General features: G+C 44.1%; 1 protein-coding gene across 4 annotated transcripts; it reads right to left on the reverse strand.

The window, feature by feature from the left end:
• Positions 1-1,410: 1,410 nt before the first annotated feature.
• LOC111845441 (SH3 domain-binding protein 4-A-like) lies at positions 1,411-24,657 on the reverse strand. 4 transcript variants are annotated; one of them, XM_023814856.2, is made up of 6 exons: positions 24,541-24,657; positions 12,112-12,170; positions 11,778-11,984; positions 9,257-11,625; positions 3,360-3,548; positions 1,411-2,971 (listed from the first exon to the last, which is right to left on the reverse strand). In XM_023814856.2, the coding sequence occupies exons 3-6, from the start codon at positions 11,896-11,898 to the stop codon at positions 2,747-2,749; spliced, it is 2,904 nt and encodes a 967-aa protein (XP_023670624.2). In that variant the 5' UTR covers positions 11,899-11,984; positions 12,112-12,170; positions 24,541-24,657; the 3' UTR covers positions 1,411-2,746. The 4 variants fall into 4 exon arrangements, with proteins under 4 accessions (XP_023670624.2, XP_023670625.2, XP_023670626.2 ...); XM_023814857.2 differs by lacking the exon at positions 24,541-24,657 and adding an exon at positions 24,379-24,409; XM_023814858.2 differs by lacking the exon at positions 12,112-12,170 and having other exon boundaries at positions 11,778-11,936.
• Between the last annotated feature and the right edge of the window lie 1,696 nt (positions 24,658-26,353).

Genomic DNA, 26,353 nt, shown 5'->3' on the forward strand with positions numbered 1-26,353 from the left:
AAAACATACGGAGTGCTGTGTGGCTCGGTGGACTCGGACATTGTGTGCATGATAGGAAGGTCGGCAGAGTGATGTCACCATTGGGTCCTTGAGCAAGTCCCTTAACCCCCAACTGCTCCAGGGACTGTCTGACCCTGACTGTACGTCACTTTGGTTAAAAGTGTTGAAAATGTGGCAAACACACGGCTAATAACTCTAATGGGACCAAGTAAATTTCACGACAGGCCTTCCGACACGAACATGGCAGCACAAGCACGTCTACGTGATCTGGGTACTTACACCTGAGCTGCAGACAGTGACAATCCTCCAGAACATCTCTGCCACCCTGACAGAACCCCCCCCCCCACCCCCAAAGGAGTGTCCCCCTGCACCCACTAGGAAGATGAAATGTCAGGATGAAGATGGCACATTATGTAAACACTTAGGAGGGGATCTGTCTGCCAGTCGGGTCGGTGCTGGAATGAGCCGGGCGGGTTGGGTCAGCCCCGAGTCAGCTTGTCAGACGACGATGCGTTTAGATTGACGTACGTCAAAAGCCACGGGGGGGGGGGGGGGGGGGGCATTTCTGTATCAGGCACATTGACTTTGCTCTCCGTGCCAATTCACAGAAAAAAATGAATACAGGTAGTGAGGAAAAAATATCAATGAGCTATTTCAGATGTAATAAGTGTAATTTAGGATCTTACCTTATTAAAGACAGTGTCTATATAAGAGCTGTAGCAGTTCAAATCAAATACACAGAGAGAAGGGTAGGTAAATACAAACGAACGCACAATTATTTATAAAGTCGTCTGTTTCATGGGGAGAGCTGTGAAGCATCACATTTCATTTTGGTAAAGAAAAAGCACCGCAGCTGCAAGAAACTAGAGAGAATCAAGACAAAGGCAACAAGGTAAAAAGAATTCAGGATGGGCTGTTTTTCCTCAAGAACAAACAAAATTGAATTGTTTCTCTGTGTGATGAGGGACAACACAGAGTTTTGTTTTTATTTTCCCCTTCATACCTGTTTGACAGTTTAATCTGGGATTGTGTTCCATTTCCCTTTGGTGCTTTAGTGTCTTATATATAGGCCTAGTGTGTTCAGAGAGAGAAAACGACTATCCTTGGAAAATATGTGGGCAGAAATGTACATCATAATTCAAATACTCTGCATTTCAACAAACAGCAGTTCCTGTAATAAAGTATTAGCTTTCTGATGCGTTACACTGATCGTAGCACCCTAAAGCAACACAAACTTGCTTAAAGTCACTCCATTCTGTACGCAGGCGGATGTGTGGCAGAAAGAGTCGCCTTCCTGCCGGGACACATGGGAGGTTAAAACCAGCTTTGTTCGTGTAGGAGATACAAGTCGCTCTCCCCATGTTTGACAATGAGGAAATCAGTCCATAGAGCCAAGACATGACAAAAAACTACTCTGCTACCCTGTTTATAACAAAGCACAATTGTATTACAAATAAACATAAATATGCGTACACACACAAATAAAACGCCATGATTTCATTAAATGCCTATACAAATACCTTCATGTCTTGTGGAAAGTTAGAATATCATGGGCTGTGTAGTGTTCAGCCCTGGCAAGTGACTTCATAAGGGTTACAGCCCAAAAAAATTGGCAAAGGGCCACTTTAATCAATCCATAATGAAAGACAAAACAATGAACCATTTTTTTTCCTGACAGTATTCAATGGTAAAACAACAGTAAGGACATTAACTATGAACATGCAACCTTACATTTGCTGGAAACAAAAAATCTTAAACAGAAAAACAAAAACAAATGGGAACTATACATTAAAGGTGTTTCAAAACAACCCAGAATATATTACCTACATATTCCTCCAAAAAGCAGTCAGAAAGAAAAATAGTATTAAACATTTATGCATTCACCTTAAACATTCACTCCAGATATTTACATATGTATGTCTCAACAGTTTGATGCACACGAAAAGTTATACAAAATTTTTGTGCATTGACCATTTATAGAGCATTCTGCAGTGAGAAACAAATTCAACCAAAAAGCCTTTTACAATGCAGAGAGTGATTTTACACTGGATTAACGATGTGGGGTGGTTGTATAATACATATGCTAACAGTGGTTGAAATTATATTTTTAGATGACAATACAAAGCATATTAAATGCATTTATAAAACCCAGGTTGAAGTAGTTTAAAATACAAAAACCGGAATAAGTCTAGGGATGTTTCCATAAAGGCTGCTGTTGGAAAACAGGGAACTTCAGTGTCAGTATGCAGAAGAGAAATAGCTGTTTAGCCAGAAATCATCCTATTCCGTTTTGTGACCGAACATGAACCTGACCTTTATGGGTAATTATTCAGCCTGTTAAGGTAATGAAATATACAGCAAGACAAAAATCCAGAACACTATCAAATTATTGTATTGTCACGAAAAACAACCGGCTATAAACATCAGACTATATGAAATAATTCATGATTTTTTTTTATATCACAATTATTCGACAATCAGTTAATGAATGTAGAAAATTCATCAAGTGGTACTAAAATTGCGCTTGTGCACTTGCGAGTAAAAAATATATATATATATATTTTCAATATTGACGATAATAGCAACGATAATACTTTTGGGAAATAATTTAACACACGTGACTGTTTTGGCTGGGATGGCTGACCATCTACAAAGAAAGGCTACAGCCAAACCTCAGAGTCTCTCCCAAAGTCAAATTGTGGGGCGAGGGGAGGTTGGGGTGGGGCGAGGGGAGGTTGGGGTGGGGCTAGATGGCGAAGTCGTCCTGCGCGGCGGGGCTGAAGGCGGAGCTCCGCAGGGCATCCAGGCAGTTGACCAGGATGAGCGTGCCAGTCAGGTGCTTCCAGCGCTTGGTGATGGGGTTCTTCATCTTGTCCAGGCCCACCTGCAGCTCCTGGATCACGTCCCGATAGCTGTCCCCGATTTGTGCCGCCCACGTCAGCAGGAAATCATAGGCAGGCTTCCACATGGACTACGTCAGAAAAGAAAGAGTTACGTATGACCGAAGATGTAACATTTAACGAAGGCAATAACACAGTCAATACATAAGCGACACTTTTATATATTTGAGACAGGCCAGAACTGCACAAATTCATGCATGATATATGGTAGCAATGATTTAGTATAGGGGACTCCTCCCTTTTGATGTCTGTGGACTGGTTTAGGATAACTAATCAATTGGGGGGGGGGGGGTCATTTGCTGCCACCAGTGGAATACCTGCTGTGGCCTGCGGGGTTTGATGACATAGGCAGAAAATGAAGGCTATGACATCACATGGATGAATTTTAACCACCCATTCAGGTAGTCGGGTTTTGAGGGTGTCCCATAATGCATCAGGGCACTTAAGGGTTCCGCCCACCTCGCTGTCCACCACTCCATTCTTGTCCCGGTGGGGGGCCTCGTAGGCATCCATCTGCTGCTTGGATACCTTGGCCAGCTTCTCGGCCAGCTCTCTCCAGCGGGCGGACACCTCCACGGCCGTGGTCAGCAGCACAAAGTCCATTATGAGCCGGGCCACCAGCCCTTGGCAGTCCATCTTCAGCAGGGCCTGGGGAAACGGGGGCCGTGTGAGCAGATCAGACATCTTAGGTAGAGAATTTAGAACACAGCTGACAGTGCACTGATATAAAAGTATGAATCTCAACCTAGAAATCGCATAAGGAACATCGACCACTGGAGCTGCTCGGGTCTAAAAAGCTGTAGCCTCGCAAACTTGAGCAAATGAGCAGCTCTGGAATCAGCCGGAGCGCTTCTCTCCCTGCTTTATTTGATGGACTCATTCCGGGGTGCAGGCCAGCTAGTTGCTAAGCACTTTATCAGGGTGGATGAAAGAATCCTAAGATTCTTTGGGTACAATTAGTTTGGTCTAAAGTGCGGGAATAAAAAATTCCACTAATCTAAGAAAGATATACAAAAACCGGCCAAGAATGTCCACTCACAAAGCCAGCCTTGCGGACTAACAAGGACACCCCCCTGGGTCCGGCCTGCATTCTCTTGCCCCGCTGTTCTGCACTCAATCAAAAAGCACAATGGCAGTAACACTCGTATGCCCCGTGCCACACGCACGCACAGACACACACTGACTCTTTAATGCAGTATATGGCTGAGAGTGCCACCCCCCCCCCCCCAAAAACAAACAAAAACTCCAAAACACATGAAAGTTGTTACATTGTTAGATTTGGCACTTTCTAGATATATCAAGTCTTTAACTGCCATATTTGGAGAAGCATGGGGAGTACAGATACTTTGGTCAACTTTCCACCAAAAATGTAGAAAGGTACACACATCTGGGAATTTGGGAGCATGGTGACAGCATGCAGGGGGGGCGTGACGACTCATACACACTCCTACTTTGCGGAAACTCCTAACGGAGCTGGGGCCTGATCTAAAAATGTTCCCCTTCAGGCTGCAGATCCTCCCAAAAAACAAAGAATGTAAGGCAAAGCGAAATTATATACAGGGGTGAGTCACGAGAGACACGTCAGTCTAAGCGAAGATGGTGTAGTTTGTTCCCACGCGAGGGGCAGCTGATTCTGAGATGAAACCACGTAATGCCTAGACTCTGCAGATCGCTAGACACTTCTTAAAATCATGCAAACAGCGTTTCTAGAACCTGCGACGACCTCATCAACCCCATACCCAGTTCCAGGAACTGAGCCCACTTCAGCTGGCCTGACACGGTTGTGGAGATCCTTGACCCCGAATCATCCAAAACCACATTTCAAAGTCCTTTAAAAAAGCTGAACTGGTGAAACCAGTTTTAGTTCCAACCATGTCAAAATGGAGACCTTCTTAGCCTGGCATATATAGCTCTCCAAAGCATGGATTTTTACCCAAACTGCAACTCGCATTTCACAGTTAACAATAAAGAGGAAACATCTGTAGAAATGCGATTCTGGTGTTAGCCGTCATCATACACAATACCATGAGTATCAGCTACACTGTAGGCAATTGTCATTGTGGTCACCAGGAAACAGTGATGCATGATTCACATCAGCATGTTGTGCATTTTTGCAGATATGTGTACACTTTGCCAAAAATATAGGCTGAAATATTATGAAGACATCTCTTTGTAAAGACGATCTTAAAATAGTCATTTCATTTTTATATAGTGCCTTTCACAACACAGTTGCCCCAAGGCACTTGACAAGAGTGTGTGGCAATACATTACTACACCATTTATACAAAATGGTATATGAAACAGGGAAAAAGGGAAGATAAAGAAAGGAGGTTTCATTACAGCCAAGAATTGTGAACCCCCTGCAAATGAGGTCTGTGTGTGTGACAGAGAGGATCGTGGTAAACAGGCACTGTTGTGTTCTCTTGTGGTTCTGTAGTTTTAGCTCTGAAGTGGAAATGACCCATTCCAGAGCAAACATCTGTGTGAGCGTCTCTTTGTGTGCGTTTCTTTGAATGTGTGCTCCTCTGTGTTTTAAATGACGCGTCGGGGGACTCGATAATACTCATGAAACGGTTTTAAAAAATAAAATAATCGAGCCGCGAGGTCATTCATCTAGACAGGCCTGCAGGTTCATCTGCTACCGCTACCCCTGGCGTATCTGCGTGTACATTGACTGGAAAAATAAAATGGACATGTAGCCCCTCACACAGCAAGCGAAACAGGAAGGCGTGAGCAACAACACAGCTCACTACATGGTCACTGAATCACAACAATTATGTCTTTGGATTTGTAGTCCTTAAGCCATTCCATCAAAATTTCAAATTTGTAATTCAATTACAATTGGTTACTATTTCAATTTAAATAGGGGTGGATTAATGCATAAGCTGCCCTAGGCTATAGCCCAGAGCCCCAGCAAACATCAGGGCCCCACCCCCCCTCAGGGAAAATGGGGCGGTCAGTTAAAATGAGAATACCTGACAGTCCAAGCTGATGCAAGCCTGGGGCTGCCAGGAAAATTAATCCGCCCCTGAATCTAAAGTGTGTTGGTAATGATCTTACATGTACATGCATTCAGATTTACATTTTTTTGCAAGAGTAACTCAGAAATTATAGAAATATATATATAAAAAGAGTGTAATACACTGTATTTAACAAAGATTCTTCAGTTTTCTTTTTTCCTCCTCTGACTTTCTGGTGAGATTGGGTGATGTGTGACACTTGCTTTTCCTCCAGACTGAGCCTGAGATGTAACATGCATAGCTCAGTAATGAACACAGCTCTTTTGTCGGGAGCTATTTTTACGGAGTCTCCCCGAAGACACCTCCATACCCAGCTTTGGTCCACATCTACAGGATCCCCTGGTAACATTTTAACTGAGGGGGCACAAATAATGTAGTATTATGTAATTACTTATGTATTAATTAACCACAAACTAATTCTTTACATACAGATCAGTTACATACTGATCTCATGTTTTCTCTCAAGCAGTTACTATATTTGTTACTATATCTTAATTCTGTAAATCTTTGTGAAATACTAAGGAACTACTGACATAACAAATAATGTATAACATAAGTGAAATACTGGTCTCATGTTTGTTCATCGTTAATGAATCATGTGTATTTTATCTCCAGCAGGAACTATATTTGTTCATGATTTGTACTTCAGTGGTAACTGACTGACTAGTAAAGTATTTGTGTTCCCTCAAGTAAAGAGTCACTGGATTCCCTTCCTAGAGCAGAGTGGAAAGTCTGTTTGACTTCACATGCTTGTTTACATCCCTTAAACCCTGAACTTCCATAAGCTTAACCATTCTCGCTCCTGAAGAATAAGCATGTCACACACTGGTATTATGAAAAAGTCTGAGACTCATGTCGTGCCGTGAATGTAATGGTTTAAATATGCAAAATCGACTCAGTAGTTATATAACAAGATAAATTATATGATAATGTAATTTCTGGAGCTATTAAAATATGCAGGAATACTGCAAAGAAATGCAGTATTGTCTTATGTACGACCGTTTACTGAATTGCTGGTACAGATTAATGCCAACATTTGGCAAACATTTTAATAATATATATATTTTTTTTAAATCTGTTTTGCCCCAAGATAAAGATCCGCATCAAACACAATGGATGTTGTCTGATGTCGTTTGTCTTTTAAAAAGGCCCTGCTCCAAAGCCAGCTAACTGCATCCTACAGAGTGTGACTAGATCGTCATTCATTTCTTGCAGCAAGTCAAGGCATCAGCTCAGCCATCAAAGGACTGAAGAGGAAAGTGCAAATACACTGCAAGAAACAGCGGGAAGGAGAGGTGACTGCAGTTTTGATCTACAGGCTGGTTTTCATCCCCGATACACTCTGTTCAGGCTGAAACCCAATCTCTTTCCTGAAGATCAAGCTAAATCATTCTACTGCTGAACACCGAGGATAGGAGGAACAAGAACAAAGAACCATTGTCCTGAAGAACCATACAGAATCCCAGCAGTGTTTCTACAGATCCACCTCAACTGCTGATCTAAGAGAGCTGTGCTGATGCCAACACTCTGCCTGACCTCCTATTTATCTTAACATGAGACGGTTGGCTGGGAGTGACTGACTCATGACCGTGACTCAGCATGAACTAGCTTTAGATTCCCCTAATGAATTACGAACTCCTCAGACAAGTTCAGGCACTAGGAAGAAACGTTACAAACTTCCATCCTTCTGCCAGTAAGACATGAAGGACCGCTGGTAGGGGAACACGTCCGATGGACTTTGTAGTTTTGTGTTTGGGCGCAGCACGTACGGCTGTCCTCCAGAGAGCAAGCTTAACAGCGAATGCTGAAAGCTGTCCGCAGTACTGCTGCTGGCGGTTAAAAATTAATGCCACACGTAGTTTAAATGTCACACCGCTTCCATCGAGAGGGAAAAATCTCAGTGCCTTTTGTAATTTGGTAAATATTTGCTCCTGACAAGACTGGAAGGCAGGATGACACTAGGGGGGGTCAGTGTGGGGCGTCGCATAATCGCCGAAACAGGATGTGGCATGAAAGGCGTTTAGGTATCTTTCAGTGCTGAGGTTCCGTTATTGAGACAAATGCCTCTATAGTGAGATCGATTTGTTAGGCTCATGGCGGAGCGATGCGGTTCATCAAGCTGGAAATGCATGCGGTGCATGTCTACACTGGTCTCCTCCAGCCCACTGCTAAACACTCAAAAGGCCGGCTTTCAGCCTGGAGCTGGGGAAATGGAATCCCAAACGGACAGCCTGGGAATCATGCTGTCAGAATAGAGGCATAAACCAGAGCAAAACACATATGAAAATCACTGCTTCTTAACTACTTAATGAAGACTACACAGATATTACCATAAGAGAACCTTAACATCAGGCATCATTTATTAAGAAACTGGTATGGTTCTCCTGTGGGGAGACCAGCATCTCTACCAACACAAAGTCAACACTAAGGCTATTATCCAGCCCTATCCAGCACTTACATTCCCTTCTAAATAATACAGTAACAGTCCAAAAGTGTGTCACCACAGTTCTAAGTTCTTGTTCTAACAGGCTGTACATGAATGTTTAAGTGCACTAAAGTGCTTGCACAATGCTCCTGAACTCCCTTAGATGCAGGTTAATGATATTCAGGTTACACAGAGATGGTCTCTCTGTGGAGGCTACATTTGGGTAAACGCTTTCTTTTGTACCACTACAAACAATGGAAAGGAACATAGCAGTCACAATACTAGGACAAAAAGACTGTTGACCAAGACTGACAAGCAATACCAGGGAGATATGCAAACTTCAGGTTCATGAGATACTCTTATCTTGCATTTATATTCTATCAATGTTAATGGAAACCATATTTTATAATCACTGTTAAGACTCCCCCCTCCTTTGGTGAGATACGAGTTGATGGCATGGGACAGATACTATTGACGAAAAATGGGCTTAACGGACTAGTGCGTGGATTTATGACTGCACCCAAGAGCAAAGTGTCAATGAACATTTGAAGCTTTATGATGCACAACCATGCTGACGGCAGAAACCAGAAGCTCATCATGGTTGAGTGTAACTTCACCGTCAATTTCGCCCCTTTCCTACATTGAAAAGTGAAAGCCAGCAGAAACAAAAGCTTTAGAGAAAAACGAATAAATATGAGATTTGAAGGATAAAAGTACAGAATCCTTCAAAGGAGTATCCAGTCAAAATCTTTCCCCTGCACTCTATAATCCCGAAGACGATGTATTCACTCCCTGACTTTCAGCTAAATTGGGATCCTGCTACTGTAATGAGAAAGTAGTTTCGGTTACAGAGGACTGAACCTTGAATTCCTGCCAGCGAAGTGATGACGGATGCATGCATTGACACTCACAGCCATGAGCTCCTTCTGAAACGACTTCTTCTCCTTGCTTTCCACGTTATTGCAGTCCTCCTTGAGCTTCTCCAGCACAGAAGCCACCCTTTCTGGCTCACTGTCCAGCTCTGCCCGACAGAAGTAGGTCAAAGGCAGGTTGTTGTAGCCCAGGGCATCTGCGAACGCTCTCCAGTTTCCAATGTTCTCCATCAATACGGTCCTCACAGAGGCATAGATGTAGGTGAGAAATTTGCAGGGTTTCAGGATTTGGTCTAGTAACATGGTGGTGGTAAGGTCAGGCCCACAGAAATAAATAGGCTTGACTTTTCCAATGACCAGGACGTTTTTTGCATGGACAAGCCCAGTTTTGCCCTGGTAGTATCCAATGTACCACTCTTTAGTCCACAGTTGTCCTTTAAGTTTAATTTTCTCCTCACTCAGTAGTGCAATAATATCCCCCTTTTTGTATTCCAAAAGGTATTGGTTTTTGGTTTGCCTGATTACTGTTTTAAGCAACTTTCCAAATTTTAAGTTTGTAACACAACGTTCCTGAAAAACGGGATATTTCGTGGTAATGGCCAGAGGTGACAGAATGATCTTGCCCACTTCCTTCTTCTTCAGGAACCTTCTTTGGCCTGTGGAGCGCACCCCTGTTTTGGGCGGGGGCTGTGGCGTTTGCACACAGAATTGCGCCAGGATGCAGTCCTGGTCGTCTTTGACCTGAACACGCAGAGTGAAGTCAGATATGTCCTCCATGTTCCGTGAGGAGATCAGGTACATCAGTCGACTCACTTTGCCCAGCTTGAGCTGGAAACCCCGCACAGCGCATGCCTGCTCCTGACCTTTGACCTCATAGTTGGCCATGTTGGAATAGACACCGAGCTGCAAATCCTGAGGTCTCGCCAGGATGAACTGGTGCTTCCCCCACAGCTGGAGGGCTACAGGAGGGGCAGCATTAGCCTGCTTCCCCACTTCATTCACCCACAATGTTTTTGGGGCGCACTCATGCCCAAATATGGCCACAACAGTTTTGAAAGATGGATGGATGTGCTTGGGACCATAGACACCCAAGGTTAACTTTTTGATCATATGATCCCAGACTGTTGAATTCTGAGAGATCTGCTGTGCCTGTACCACGACAGCCACGTACATACAGGGCTCTAAATTGTCAAGCTGGACTTGGACCGTGTCTCCATACATGTAGGTCCGGGGGATGGGGGTGTAGGGGCCCTCCTTACAGTCGCTTCGAACACATAGCACCTTGGCGGTCTGTTCACTCTCCTTCTTTACCATGACAGACACCTTCATTTCCAGGGTGATGAAAGTCCTTGTTTCCATATTGCTGAGTTTTATTTCCACCACTGGGCTTACAGTGGAGCACTTATCGCTGTTGAGTTCCAGTGGGGGATCCAGCAAGGCTTTTAAGGATATCTGCTGTGTGTCCCCTGACACAACATGTCCCTCTGGAATATGGACACTGATGCATGTGTCAGGCAGCTGGATGGCCCCACCGGAACTGTCCAGTTTGCACACGATATTGGTTTCCACTGGCTGTGTCTGGCCCCAGCCGGGATTCTGGCCAAGGGAGTCGAGATCATGGCAGGATCGTGCTAGCTTCCTGTGATTTAACCATGCAGCCCTGAAGTCCTCCCGGCTCTGAAACTGCTCAGGACATGGAGCTTTCAGACCACTGAAGAAACTAGTAGAGGGGGTTTGACCATTGGACTGGGCCTGTAGTATGGAGAGCTCGGATAGACTGTAGGATCGCTTGCTCCTGAAGAATGGATTGTCCCTGTTAATTGACTGTGCAAAATCCAAGCTTGGACTTGTGGGAGTCATGTCAAAGAAGCTGCTGCTAAACAAAGTAGCTGTGGCAGCTGTAGTAGCAGAAGATTTGGGTGGAGAAGGTGTAGGTGTATCAAAGAATAAAAGGTCCACACTATTGTTCTTTTCATTGCTGTTCTGATCGAGCGTGCCCATTGGACCCCTAGGGAGGAATGGGTTTGTCGAGGAACGAGTGATGAAAGGGTTGCCATTATAATGCAGAGAAGGTTTTAGGATCACCCCAGTCCATTCCCCAAGGAGGTCCAGCTCCTTGGCTCCCTCATCACAGCCATCCCCAAGATTGTCAAACATCCCACTGTCACTAAAAGAGGAGTTTCTGTAGTTTATTGGCTGGACATAGGCAGCTGGGATATAACCCATCTCTGTGTTGTTGTGAGCATACCACCATTCTCCCCCCGATGTGTCAAGCACGAAGAGGTGGTCGCCCTTGGAGAACTTCAAAGTACTGAAGCTAGAAGGGCAGTAATCCTTGATGGCAACGACTTCCCGTGCAGTCCCAAGGGAAGCAGACGTATCCAGTCTCAAGGCACTGGGAGAAGGCACTGTTGAGAAAGAAGTTAGAAGCTCAATTAGTGTCAATGCTAATGTTAAAGCAGAAGTTAGAGTAAAATATTCAAAGCAGGGAGACTGACATTAGCAAAGGGACCCTAAACCTCTAACACCACAAGGGGATGCTGTGTTGAGATGCACAGACCTTTGACATCAATGAGGCTGGCTTCAGACACTCCGTCACTGAGGTCGATGAGCGTCCCTTCGGACTTGCAGCGAGGGAGGACATTGTTGTTGCTTGTTGCTCGGATACGATGGGCTGCCATTGTCGGCTTCTCTCCCCAGTCAGGCTACCGTTTCACAGCTAACCCATCAAGGATGAAAATTGGTCATTGGTGGGCCTCCATTCGGCCTGCATGAACAGCAACAGAGGCAAATCCCGATTAGCCATGCCTGACAATCTCATTTGAGAACCTGGACGCAGCAAAAAGAGCTCCTTGTGATCTGCTTGCAAAATCAATTAGGACAAAAACACTTACACTGATTAAAACCACAGATGGGGGGCTTATACATCTCCACATCAGAAGCCTCCGTGTTCCTAAGGGGTGTTTAAAAATGTTTTTCAATTTATAAATATAAGAACCATTTTAGAAACAAGACCACAACATCCCAGCACAGACAAACTAATTCAAACAAGAGGATTAATTATTGCCGATGTGTGAAACTTTCAGTGTTTCTTTTTCGTCTATCATTAAAATATTTCACCATCCATGCTAACATGAGGGGGAAAATGGAATATACAAGAGCTGGTCCTGGATTCATACTTATTCATTATTCTTTCCCCCAGCATGTAAACTGATTAACTGTCACTGTGGCTTGGTGCTCCAGGCCTCAGAATTCCAATTATCCCTATCTTATTGTCATGCGTGTGATGTTACTCCCATGTTACTCCCATGTTACTCCCATGTTACTCCCATGTTACTCCCATGTTGACTCAGGTTTCCTCCCACATTCTGTGAATCAGTGTCTAAACCTCCCCATGGTGCATCACTGTGACTGGGGGAGTGAAACTCCACCCAGGATGCCTCCTGCAGCATGCCAGGTACTTTCTGCAACAGATCTAGAACTCATTCCATTCCTGTTTTTTGGATTAGTGGAGGTAGTATGGAAAACATGGAAAAGAGCCGGGTCACGGCTTATAAGCACCAGACAAACAAAGAAAAATCATTGGGGTCTACCTTTGACAGCTTAACGAAAAAAAAACACACAGAGCTCATTTTTCACTGCACTCTTTCCCTGATCTCTGGCCTCAAGCTGCATTACCCTGCTATGATGAATAATAAATGAACAAGCAGAGCACTGCATATCATTCATATTACTAATATGAGATGCCAGAGAAAATCAAGATAGTCTTACAATTGAGATTCATTCCTGATTTTAAAGATTTGAAGATTTTAGAGATACTTCAAAAATAAGTAAAATATACAGATGTTTAATATCTCAGAAGTTTGAATCTTAATATAAAAATCAAACTCTGGCATTACTTTACAGCTATTAACCCTCCCTCTCCTCCCCCATTTTAATATCTGCTGAACACAATATAAGAGGTTTTCTGATAACATCCCTAAAACCTTTAATCATGGGGCTCAGAGTGAAATCTAAATTGAGTTTATATTCAATCCATCTGGAGCAGTCTCCCCCATTGCAGCAGCAGTGGGTCATACACCAGACAGACATCAAAGGCATATCTAATGTGAAGGGGGGGGGGGGGGGGGGGGGTTGCTGATAAACCGCAAATAAAACACACAAAAAGAAATATTCCAAGTCATACACACAGTAAAAGCTCGACAGGGAAAAGTGATTTAGCAACGACAGGGTAGATAAACACGGGAAATGGTTTTAGCTGTGGAGGTGGTGAATGTTCTGAAAAAGCCCACCGCCGTTATGGTTGTTTGCTGCCTCTTACTCAGCTAGACGGACTTTCGGTGGTGGGCCAACAGTTGGCTTTATTAGTGTGACGAATTACCGGAAAAAGATAATAAACCTCTGACTTCAACCAGTAGGGGTGTTACAGATGCTTCCAGAAAATGTCTTAGACATCAAACTGCATTAAAATCTCTCAAAGCCTTCATTTCTGGGAAGGTAACACCTTCCCAACTCCAAGTAGGTAAAAGAACTGACTGAGAATGGACATCCTGTGTGCAGACCAGTTTGCAGACCAGTTTGCACCAATAATCTCTCGCTGGTAGGTTGCGTTCCCACCCCTAGCACCTTAACTGGTACATCTGCTAACTTCCTGTACAGCTGCTGTTTAACAGGCAAGCAAAATCTCTAAAAGGACAAGATCACAGCATTGCACCCAAAAGCGTCTTTAAAGCGAAGTGCAGATGTTCCCTCACAGCAAACCGTCCAATAGCCTCTCGTTAAAGCTGTTTCCGTGTCGGCACGGGAAACGCACACATCTGGCACGGTGTGGTATCCACATAACAGTCTGTTGCCAGGAACATGAAGTGGGTCACTGCAACACAAACGTCCGCTTTGGGAGAAGCCAGCACAGCTATGTCCAAATTTCACTGCAATATCAGCTCAAGATTTTTATCCATAGCAACACACAAAGTAGGGTCAGCCTGTCTCTAAAGAAACTGAGATTAATGGCCTTGCTCAAGGGCCCAGTGGGGAAGACACTCAGCCGACCACGGGATTTGAATCTGCAACCTTCTGATCATGGGTCTTAACCTGTTGAGCCACACGCTCCCCCCAGCTTCCCTTAATTTCCAAAAACATATGGAACTGCATATTGCAGTGGGGCTCCCAGCACCTCCCAGGAAAATATATTGAGACGTGCCTTGCATGTAGTATGCGGTGTGCAGTGTGACGTCCCATGGGCAGGCTGGTCCTATCGGGGGCCCAAAACTGACTTGCGTGGGGCCCCCAAAAGAGATTTGAAAATTATAATAGCTAGCAAGTAAAACTCAGAAGATCTTATAGTTGGCAGATGTTGCTTCAGCATCTAATAAATAAGGAACGCTTACTATTTAGTGCAGTGAGTTTGTGGGCAAACTAGGCTCCTCACGTCTCTAATGCGTGTGGACCATGAACACAGTGGTCTGCTTTCCTCTATATGGTACAGCAGTCAAGAGCCACCATGATGGATGAGGGAGCCCCCATGCCAGACACTATTTGCTGGTACATCAGACACAACCCAGATTATCTCTCTGTAAAGGTCACAGTCTTTTCACAACCTATTCCAGTGTACAGTCTCTAATAGCAGATCAATGGGATTTCACAATGAAGGCACTCGGGCATTAACCCACGAGGGGATGCGAAATCCTGGCAGCCAGCATCTTCGGCTCTGGGCAGGTTCTGGCTGTAGGCTTGTTTTCTCAGTTCCTGCAGGTCACGTGAATATTACTGGATATTTGATATTACTGCACCACTGAGCTGGCAAACCACAATTATAGACTCCCAGTGGGAAAAAAAGATAACGGTTACTGCAGCCTATAGTGGACATAGGGTGGTGTTTATCTCAGTGGGGTAGAGACCTGCCTGGATGGTCATGGGTATAAAACCCAAGTTTAGTAAAGTTATCGTATCACCTTTGGGCCCTTTGAGGGAGGCATGTGCTGGGGGTGGTTGGGGGGTGGGGGTTGTTCCAAAGCAGCTGCCCGTTTTGTCCAAACTAATTAAGGTGAACTTGTGTGTGAGCTTTATAGACACTGAGTGCCCCCTTTTTAACCTTTGAGCACCTGCCCTCGAGATTACATTAAAAAAGTTCCGCTTCTGAGAGACAAAACAGACTTTAGAAACCAGAAATACACTGAAGTCCCCCAACCACACACACACACACACTTTACACCAGCACATCAAACCTTACCGATGTGTACGCCTTTGTGTCTGTGGGTGATTTCAATATTCAATCCATGCTGAGGGAAGGGATTAGCATGAACTCAAATAAAGCCTTTCAACAAATTAAAAATGCTGCATCAACTGAAACTCAGCAACAAAACAATGCTGTAATTAACTGGTCACACACCATTCCTAATTCCCCCACTGGATTGGCCCTGCTTTGTGTGCGGAACTGCTACATTCCTCTTTGTAAATTAACAAGCACAAACTGAAATCCAGCTACTCTGTATTCATAAAAAAATACTGAAACCCTGCAGGGAGAGAAGGTGTTCACCAGTATGCATTAGTTATTATGCTTCGCAGTATTGTTGCTGGAATTTCATGTATAGTCAAATTACAGAATAATACGGAAAAACTATGGCATGTTCTGGTCGTAAGGCCAGCCACCACCACAAAGTCAAACTCAATGAGCCCAGAGGACTCACTTTTTCACAACTAGATTGCAAAAACCTGCCCTATGTCTGGGAGTGTATAGAAACCTTCCTTGGAGTATGTGTCCGTTTCCATCTATTATAGCACTTCTGTTTGTTTTGGCTGTGCCTCTAGCTAAGAATGACTCAGGATCCTTACCTCACTTCCTCACTCAGACTCAAACACCCCGTTCCACGCTTTCAACCCTGTAGCATTATCCCACTGGCTCAAAACCTAAACTGGAGAGGCAGGCAGCAGGGTAGAGCTGGTCAGGCTCTGACAAAATGTAACCCAAGCCCAGTGGCCCATGTTAACTTGACAATTACAGTACAGAAAACCACAGGGGCCCCGGAGGACAGATGAATGCAAGGAAATACTCACTGCAGCACACATTTCTGTGAGAAGTCTATGATGAGTGTATTGGTTACTCCCTTCTCCCAGTTCATCACACAAATAAGACCTTGCATCTCCGATGGGAACCGTATCATTGTATCTTAACTGCTTCCACTTCTGATAACATACGTAGATCCTAGTGTAGTACTGCTAATGTACCAATACTTTGTAGGGCACAGAGCCAAAACAGCGCTTGGACATGGTTCTGGATAATTCCCGAAGGACTGCCCTCTGAACATTCATCCAGTCAATGAAATAGCTGGCAAAATATAAAGATGACTTGGCCTCATTCCTTTGAGGAAGCCAAGATAAGCTAGAATGCTTATTTGAACTAGGAAGTGAAACAGATAATATATCTTTGAAATCCAGCTACGGTCATATCATAAACCAGTATTTCTCCACCCAGTCAATGGGGACCTCTGACAGTCCACGTTTTTGTGGAAACATGGACAGTCTGGCAGGGAGCTTGGAGCAAGCAAAAAACTGGACAGTCTGAAGGTCACCAAGGACCGGGCTGAGAAACTGTCAGACCAATGGGTGATTGCGTAACTCCAAATGCCTGTTTTGCATATATCACCCAAAGTGTGAGATAACAAATCAGTAATACCCAGAACTATTAAACGCTCAAGCCTGACAAAAACAAATCTAGGAGGACTGAGAGATTGAGCACTGAAGGGTCCAAAAAAAAAAAAGGAGCATCTGTTTAGGCAGGAACAGTCTTGGTGTGTTTGGGGTCCTTGGGACCAAGGGAACTGAGACAATAGCAGGTGCACCGGTCCATCAAGTAAATCATGGCCAATGAGTTACAAAATATAACACCACTACGCTACATCCATCTGAAAAGCATTCGTCACTCATACCACATAAACACAGATGCATCGGCTGCCATAAAAACCTGGAAGCTTCAAATGTCAACATGTGATGATAACTCCTTAATCAATGCTTGACTTCGGCTGTGTATCGATACTATAAAATGAGCTACAGTATAAACACCCCTTGGGGATCCATTCAGAGGTTACACTCAAACACATCACAAGTCTGCCTCATTTATCACTCTACAGCTGAGAGTTCTTTTTTTTCCCTGAGACTAAGAAACCTCATAAAAGCCCATTGGATGATTAAGACAGTGTTCCCGGGCCTATTTTAGGGTCTGGGGGAGCAGGGTGGGGGATGTGTGGGAATTGTGCATTTGCTGGGCCTCGAGCTGAGGTCGTCGTCGTTTTTGGAGCAACTGTATGCATGTGCTTCCATGGCAAAAGTCCACCAGCAAGCCAATGACCCCCTTCTTGATTCCCCCCACCTATTATATAAAATTATGCATATAAATGGGACTGTATTGCCCTTAAAATTAATGTTATTCAGTTATGTCCATACAGTTGAATACTAATGTATTTCATTGCTACCTTTCACTCTGACCTACAGTGTATTGCACATATTAAAAATCTGGACACCATTTTATTTGTGCATAATTGCGGTCACATTACATTATCAGGAATGTGGTGTCTTTGCATGTTTATCTGCCATAACTTCATGCAGATAATATTCAGCAGTATTTGTGATTGAGTCACATTAAGATCAAAGACAAATCTTGTGTGTTTGCTTTCTACATCATTGAGCCCGATAAGCCAGGCGAGGTTTATAGAGCCTACAGCGTATGATTCATGGTCGGAACCCAGAGGAAACGGGAAACGCAGATGTGACCGTGACTCGTGAGCTAAGTGGTGTTATCCAGCACCGTCATGACCTTGGCTAATGCAAAGCTGGTCATCAGATAAGCCCAGATCTCCTAATTACTCCATGTCCTCCATCCTGGAAGCATGCCATGGGTCTGGCTATTCTGGGATGATCTGGGGAGAAGGTTATAAGACTATAAAAAGCTCCTGCACGCCTCACTGGTGCTCCACAGGGCTTCACATGGGTCACCACAGAGGCAGACATTCACCTACTGACTCATTAAGCAGATCATTTGTGGTCAGTAGTACTGATCAGATACCCTTAGGTTCACTAAATATGATGCTACTGGGAGCTGCATCCTGGATCCTTGTGAAATTCCTGAGGAACTATTCAATTATATACACGAGTGCTTACAGCATCACTACCTGTTGGACATTACGCAAAGAGCTCCTTTGCCAGTGAGCATCAATATTTTACATTAGTCAGAAAAGGTGAACCTCCCCCTACAGCAGTAATTTGGTAACTACATAAACATTACAAACGAAATGTGAAAACTGTCCTGTTTGGTGAAAATATTTCCAGATCCCCATAGAGAAATACTTTATCAAACATGCAAAACTGGCCTCCGCCTTCCATCCATCCATCCATCCATCTTCTGTCACTTATCCAGAGTAGGTCGCAGGGGCTGCAGTTTAAGCAGGAATGCCCAGACCTCCCTCACACCAGCCACCTCCTCTAACTCATGACCACAGTTGAGGATAAGAACATAGATTGACTGCTAAATTGAAAGCTTCGCCTTTCGGATCAGCTCTCTCTTTACCATGACAGAACAGTACAGTGTCTGATTATTGTTGATGTTGCACCGACTGTTGATCTCATCCTCCCTCCCTCCCTCACTCGTGAACAAGACTCCAAGATACTTAAACTCCTCCACTTGAGCCAGTAACTCATCCTTCACCAGAAGATGGCAATACACCCTTTTCCAGCAGGTGACAGCCCGATGAAGCCAACATCTGCAAAAATAAACATGATCCTGAAGCCACCAGACTGAATCCCCTCTGCCCATAAATTCTATCCATAAATGTTACGAATGGAATTAGTGACAAAGGGCAGCCCGGGCAGAGTCCAGCACCAGGAACGAGTCTGACTTACTGCTGGCAACGCAAACAAAACTCTTACTCCATTTATACAGGGATCCGATGGCCGATAACAACAGACCTCGTACCCCATACCCCTGGAGCACCCCCCACAAGACCGAGGGACACGATCATATTCTTCTTCCAAGTCCAGAAAATACATGCAAACTCCCGTGTATCCTTGGTCCAGTGTTCTGCAGCCTGGACGGAATCCGTATTGTTCCTCCTGAACCCGAGGTTTGACCAGAAGAAGAACCCTCTTTTCCAGTACCCTAAGATAGACCTTCCCAGGGAGCTGGAGGAGTGTGATCCCCCTCAAATTAGAACATATCAAGAGCTTTCAGGAACTCAGGGTGGATCTCATCCACCCCCGGAGCCTTACTACCAGACAGTGACCTCAGTCCTCATAATAGGCAAGTCCTCCTCCAGGTCTTCCAGTTCTACTTCCTCCAAGGAAGGCACATCAGTGGGATTCAGGAGATCCTCGAAATTCTCCGTCCACCGCCTGACCATATCCCCATTTGAGATCAACAATTCTCCATCTCTGCTGTAAACAGCAAGGGTTAAGCCTTGCTTCCTCCTCCTGAGTCACCTGATGATTTGCCAGAATCTTTGAGACCGACTGAAAGTCCTTCTCCATGGTCTCACCAAACTCCTCCCACACCCAAGTTTTTGCTTCAGTAGCTGCCAAAGCCACATTCCGCTTAGCCTGCTGGTACTCGTCAGCTGCTTTAGGAGTCCCACAAGCCGACCAAGCTCCAAAGGCCTCCTTCTTCAGCCTGACGGCTCCCTTTTTGGCTACGGGGGTTGCCACAACAACATTACGGCCACAGCTCCTCAAAGCCGCCTCACCAATGGAGTCCCGGAACATGGCCCATTCAGGGTCAATGTCCCTTGACTCCCAAGGGATGCAGGAGTAGTTCTGCAGGAGGTGAGAGTTGAAGATCTCCCAGACAGAGGCCTCTGCCAGATGCTCCCAGCACACCCTCATTTTGTGTTTGGGTCTAACAGGTCTATCCAACATCTTCCCCCACCGTTGTCCAACTCACCACCATGGTGATCAGTTGACAGCTCAGCTTCTCCCTTCACCTGAGTGTCCAAAACATGCGGATGCAGATCTGATAATATAATTTCAAAATCGATCATTGCACTGCAGCCTAGGCTGCTCTGGTGCCAGGTGCACTTATGAACACCCTTATGTTTGAACATGGTGCCCGTCCTGGACAAACTGTGGTTAGCACCGAAGTCCAATAACTGACCACTGCTCAGATCCCGATCATGCAGGTCTTTCCTCCCAATCACACCCCTCCAGGTTTCACTGTGGTTACCCATGTGAGCGTTAAAGTCCCCAAGAACAATGGAATCTGCAGCAGGAGCACCTTCCAGCATCCATACAAGGTCTCCAAGAAGGTCAGATACTGCTGATGTTGGGTACACATGTGCAGACATCAGTCCATACCTGTCCGCCAACGCAACTGTATCTAGTTGGTACATCTGTGCCTCCCACAGCAGCTCAGGCTCCTTTCCCACCAGAGAGTTTACATTCTATGTACCTATAGCCAGGTTTGGTCACCAACGATCGGTCTGCCGAAGCTCCTGCCTTCGACTGTCACCCGATCCACTACCTGTCATGGGGGTCATCCACACTCATTACTGTTATTCTATTAGTCAAGTCCTAAACAGGCATTGGACATAAAGTGCGTGTATTTCAAAAGAAATCCATCATACTTCTCTGGGCCCCCAAAAAATTTATGCATCTTTATAATACCCACTGACTATTCAGAAAAAGCACAGAATTGTTTAAAATTTAGGGGAGTTCATTTTCCTTAATCCCTCACAAGATCTTCATAGATAAGAAATGCTAAACTCTGCCTGGCTTGCAGTCAGAAGCACTCTAATTACGGCTGCATGCTTTGCCAGGCGGCTTGATGAGGCTCTATGGAGAAAATGAGGCACTTTGTCATCACAGGCTTTCAAGTCAAGCGGCAGCTGATTGGACACACTGTAACCAATAAGCAGTGAGCGACCAATGAAACACTGAAAATGACCTTTTTTTTTTTTTTACCTTTCATTCTTATCGTTTCATCTCAGGAAAGGTTAATTCTGTTCCCCCCTAAGTAAGGATTCATTTACATAAAAACAAAACTAGACAGGTAAGGCCACTGTCATTTATTAACCACTGCCACTCTAACCTGACAACCTTGTTGTCCTACTTGCATGTTATTGTACATGTGTATGTATATTGAATTCAATTTATTCCTCTCAATCTGTTGCTATTTATTGTTCTTTATTGTTACATGTTGTTGAAGTCTCCAGGGAGACATGCAAGTAAGTATATCATTGTACAAATGACAAACACTTTTGAATCCTTTGAATCCTTGAATATTTTATCCTAGGATGCAGAGTAGATTAAAGTGTAGGCTCTGGCTGCGCCGGAAGGGCATGCTACCCACAAACAGCCATATGTCTAATTCCTTAAATGGCTGTGAATAATACACTAATAGCCTCCCTGGTCTAATTTTTCCATGATAAAAATATCATGCTGGGTATTTGCCTGGGATAAAGAATAAAAAAAATACCAGAAAGGCAGGCAGTGAAGTAATTTGTGTATTAAGAGAAACAGGATGTTTCTTTTTTTGTCTATGGAGCAAAATGGACGAGAAACTCGGAGAAACTACACTGTAGTATGTATATAATGCCTTCCACGCACACTGCATATGCTGCCATCCGCACACCGCCCAGCACCTGGCGCACTGCATATACTGCCGTCCGCACACCGCCCAGCACCTGGCGCACTGCATATACTGCCGTCCGCACACCGCCCAGCACCTGGCGCACTGCATATACTGCCGTCCGCACACCGCCCAGCACCTGGCGCACTGCATATACTGCCGTCCGCACACCGCCCAGCACCTGGCGCACTGCATATACTGCCGTCCGCACACCGCCCAGCACCTGGCGCACTGCATATACTGCCGTCCGCACACCGCCCAGCACCTGGCGCACTGCATATACTGCCGTCCGCACACCGCCCAGCACCTGGCGCACTGCATATACTGCCATCCGCACACCATCCACCACTTATTTCTGAACTCATATGTACAAATAAGGGTGGGGGGGCATGATAAAAAGGCCCAGTCTGAGACCTTATTCATAGTGGTTTTGCTCCAGTATGATCTAGGATCGGTACCCAGTAGCAGTGGAGAGCCACAGCATATGGGTCACACCTCTGAGGGGTCTGTTTGCTCCAAGAGCTTGAATGCGCCCTTGGATGAACCCAACCCCCCTCTGTGCGCCTTTCAACATGCAAATATGTTCTTCTGTCCTCGCCTGACAGACAGGTGCACTGGGCAGCCAAGAGGCACACTGAGCGGTATGAGGCAGAAGCCTTACAAAGCATGCTGAAATGCTGAGCACTGTGTGTGTGCGTATGTGTGTGCGCGTGCGTGTGTGTGTGTGTGTGCGTGTGCGCGTGCGTGTGTGCGCGTGCGTGACAGAATATACTGGCTCTGTGTAGTACTTACCATAGGCACAAGCATCTGTTTATTATTATTTATGTCCTGCGTCTTTTTAAATGATTTTTTAGGTATGCATTAATACCACCAATACAACTGGTACATGTAGGTGTACCTAGCCAATAAAGTAAAATCTGATACTGGGGAGGAAAAAAAAAAACCACACGACCAAACCCATAATGGCCATTACCGTGACCATAGCTGTCACCACGGTCCTTTTCCCCCTGTTACCGAGAGTGACTGACCCTGAGGGTGACTGGTAATACCCCACAAACCAGTACATCCAAACCCATTCAATCCTTTTCCTTACGAAAAAGCATGTTTTAATTCCAGCTGTCTCAGTGCAACCTGTGCAAAGGTATTTATAATTTCCTCAAACATCTGTGGAATGAATGAATGAATGAATGAACTAAAGAATGAAGCTGTCCATCATCACAAGCAGTGAGCGCACCTAGAAAACCTTGCAGTATAAAATTATACATATGGAAACAGAACAAAGCAGAACCTCTTATGGTCTGGCGGTATAAATAAAACATGCATTAGTGTATAAATAATTAAGCAAGAACTTGGGAATAGGAGGCGCTGTAGCAGTGCGTTAGGGATGAGGTTCCTGTGTTCTGGTCTAGAAGATGTTACCCTTAAGATTGTTTCCATCTATTATGCAGTTAAGATGTCTACAAATTAGCCATTTAATTAACCGCCCATAGAAAATCGTAATCTCGTGCTTTCCAATTAAGAAACACATTAATGGCTGCTTTTTATTCAGTCTATTCTTTCTGATTAATATATTCAGACGACGTAAGCAGTTGTGGTAGCAAAACGTAAAGCAAAGAAAACACGGTGAGGCTACACACGTCTCTGACCATACTTAATCTGGCAAAGCTCCGGAATCATTATGCTGTTTAGTAATCGAAGTTCATAATAATTTTAAAAAGTACTGAGGGGGCTAGAGCGAGCGGGGTTGCATGAAGAATTAAGGATATGCATGCCCGGTGTTATGCAGCGAACAAACTTACCCAACTAGGGAAGAAAAGTCCGCCTCAGACATAGCTATCATTCACATTTCACTCCATCATTTCCGTTTGGTTCACCTTGTCTTAGGGAACGCCAGGCTTATTATTATTATTATTATTATTATTATTATTATTATTATAATACACCTAAATAAGTATCCTAAAAGGGGTTCATTTTTCTTTCAGGACTTAAGTTTAACGACGCATCTATTTATTTAGGGCCATTCAAACGGAACAACCCATCTGTGCCTCACCACATTGTTCGCTGGTATTATAGAGACTTTTCGGGAATATTTTATCGAATTCTGCCTCCGCTTTTAACGCTTGAAGCCAGACCTTAAAAAGTATTTATTAAATAAATAATATTGCTAAAGGTTGAATTTACCGGTCTTTGGTGCAATGGCAACATTTGAGAGAGCAAAGAGGCGTATTTTGATAAATTACCCGACGATTATTTACTTGCTGCGTTAGGGAAGAACAGTAAACTAACATCATCGAAACACTACTGCTGCTTGGTACGAGATAACACAAAAACAGCTACTCAAACTAAAATCAACAAGTAATCGTAAGTTAATAAACCCTGTACAGTGCGACTGCTAAAATTACAGATTAATAATAAGCGAAGCATGAATAGCATATGCACGATTTTATCCCATTTGTTCCTTTATACGTGCAAAATCCCGAACTGGCATTAAATACGCCGCGGACTCATGCATTTAATTACATGGATTATGACTTTGTATCAGTTTCAGGATTACCAGCGTCCTTCGTGTGAAACCGAAGACGCCTTCAATTAAGTTACAGCATAACAAAACTGCCCAGCTCACGCTGATCAGGAGCTGGCGCTTCTCCAATACAAAGGTAGCTACAAAAATGCAGCCAACGGATGCGATTATTTGTTAAAAAGTATCATAATTCACCTGATTAGATTCCCGTATAGAAGTGCATACATCCAAAACAGGAGCGCTGTTGGCATCAGGTACGGCTGGCGTTACTCCTTTGTAGGACTTTGGGAAAGAAAGCAGCGGCTTTGGTGATCTCACTAAAGGGAGGGGAGGGCTTCAGGGAGGCGGGGAGGGAGGGACAATCCAGCCGCCGTCCGTGAGGTCATCCCGGCCAGTTTCGGGTTACATTCCTAACTTTCTGTCACTATTTTACACAGGAACACTAACTGATAATAAGCAAACTATTGTATATACACATATACACACGCATATATATATATATATATATATATATATATATATATATATATATATATATATATATATATTTATATATACATATATATATATATATATACATACATACACACACACACACACGCACACACACACACGTTGTTTATAAATGGACATAATGACTGGACTGTAGGATTTCGCATGTAAGCCCCAATACAGAATAACAATTGTGTTTATTCAGTCAAACGAAGCTGCATAAGTGGCTTTGCATACTTTACGATGGCAGCTATCCAAGGTAGTTAAGTGCCGGAAAATACGTGTTGATGACAATGTATTCCACATCCACCCTAACGATTCGCTTTAAATTGATTAATATAATTCAATTTACGTATAGTCACTACTTTGCCCCTTTGCTACTCGAACAACATTTTATTATGGATTCGATTTTGGCGGCGGCTTCTCTTAAGTTTCATTGAACTTACAATGAAACCAGGCAGTGTAAGCTATAATGATACGGCACGTGCTGAATTTACGATTATTTTTGACAAATACATATTATGACCCTGAATATTGCCATTTCGCTGGTATAAGCAAAATACCAAAGTGTAATTTTATTAAATGCATTTCTGGTAGGTAACTGACTAGTTAATGTTTCTTATTTCAGATTTGAATTGAGTTGAACCGGCATGTTTGCCTGGGTTGCCTGGGTTTGGCCTGTGATTAGGTATTGTGGTAAGCATTACTGCAGCTGCAAAAGAATTCAGGACCAGTTGCTGAGGAGGCTTCCTCAAAGAGAAGGTCTAGAGGTCACGGTTTGTGTATTAGCACAGACAAAAGTTACAAATTCCACACCAGGTGTGAGAAAAAATGAGCTGGTCTGCTCCTGGACAATGTCACCTTAATCTACTTTGATAATCAGCTAAGGACAGTCTCACTTGATGGCTGTCTTTGTGTGAGGTAGGCAGATTTTATAATATACATTCATTAACATGTATCCGTTTCAGCTGTGAGACCAGAGAAGCTCATGAGTAAGGATCCCAGACATTTTATTCTTCTCCGTTGACATTTGACGTCAGCAAGTTAAACTTCCAGTCACACTATCCAGTTGCTTTACCTTTGACCCCATCAAATTCTGGTATGATGGCTAAATCTGGCTGATTGTCTAAACCATGAGCAGCAATGAAACTTTCACTGTTGCCTGTCTGTCTGTCTGTCTGTCTGTCTGTCTGCTGTCTTATGTAATAGTATATTAAATTCACAATGTTTATTTAGCATTATAATGTATAAAGGGGCCCCTGTATTCCACCCCAGCTGAGTGCTGTCACATAAGTTGAATGGAATGCTCACTGCAGTGGTCTCAGCGTGGCACATTACCTTATCGGGCGTTTTGCTCACGGGAGGAAGTCACACGCTTGGGCCTGCAGGCCTGCAGTTCTGTGACACAGAGTCGGTCAGGTGACGAGTGCGGCCTCCTTCGGTGACACTTTCTTGACCCTCACATGGCAGGACTGCATAAGGAATTTTTATAAAGGTTACTGATTAGGTGGCATTT

This window comes from Paramormyrops kingsleyae, chromosome 16, assembly GCF_048594095.1.
Source record: "Paramormyrops kingsleyae isolate MSU_618 chromosome 16, PKINGS_0.4, whole genome shotgun sequence".
NCBI classification, from domain to species: domain Eukaryota; kingdom Metazoa; phylum Chordata; class Actinopteri; order Osteoglossiformes; family Mormyridae; genus Paramormyrops; species Paramormyrops kingsleyae.

Coding starts and splice junctions, on each gene's coding strand:
- LOC111845441 (XM_023814858.2), bottom strand. CDS start 11,898: ATGGCAGCCCATCGTATCCGAGCAACAAGCAACAACAATGTCCTCCCT. Junction 11,626..11,777: donor CAGCCTCATTGATGTCAAAG/GTCTGTGCATCT, acceptor CTTTCTCAACAG/TGCCTTCTCCCAGTGCCTTG. Junction 3,549..9,256: donor TTCAGAAGGAGCTCATGGCT/GTGAGTGTCAAT, acceptor CCGTTTCCCCAG/GCCCTGCTGAAGATGGACTG.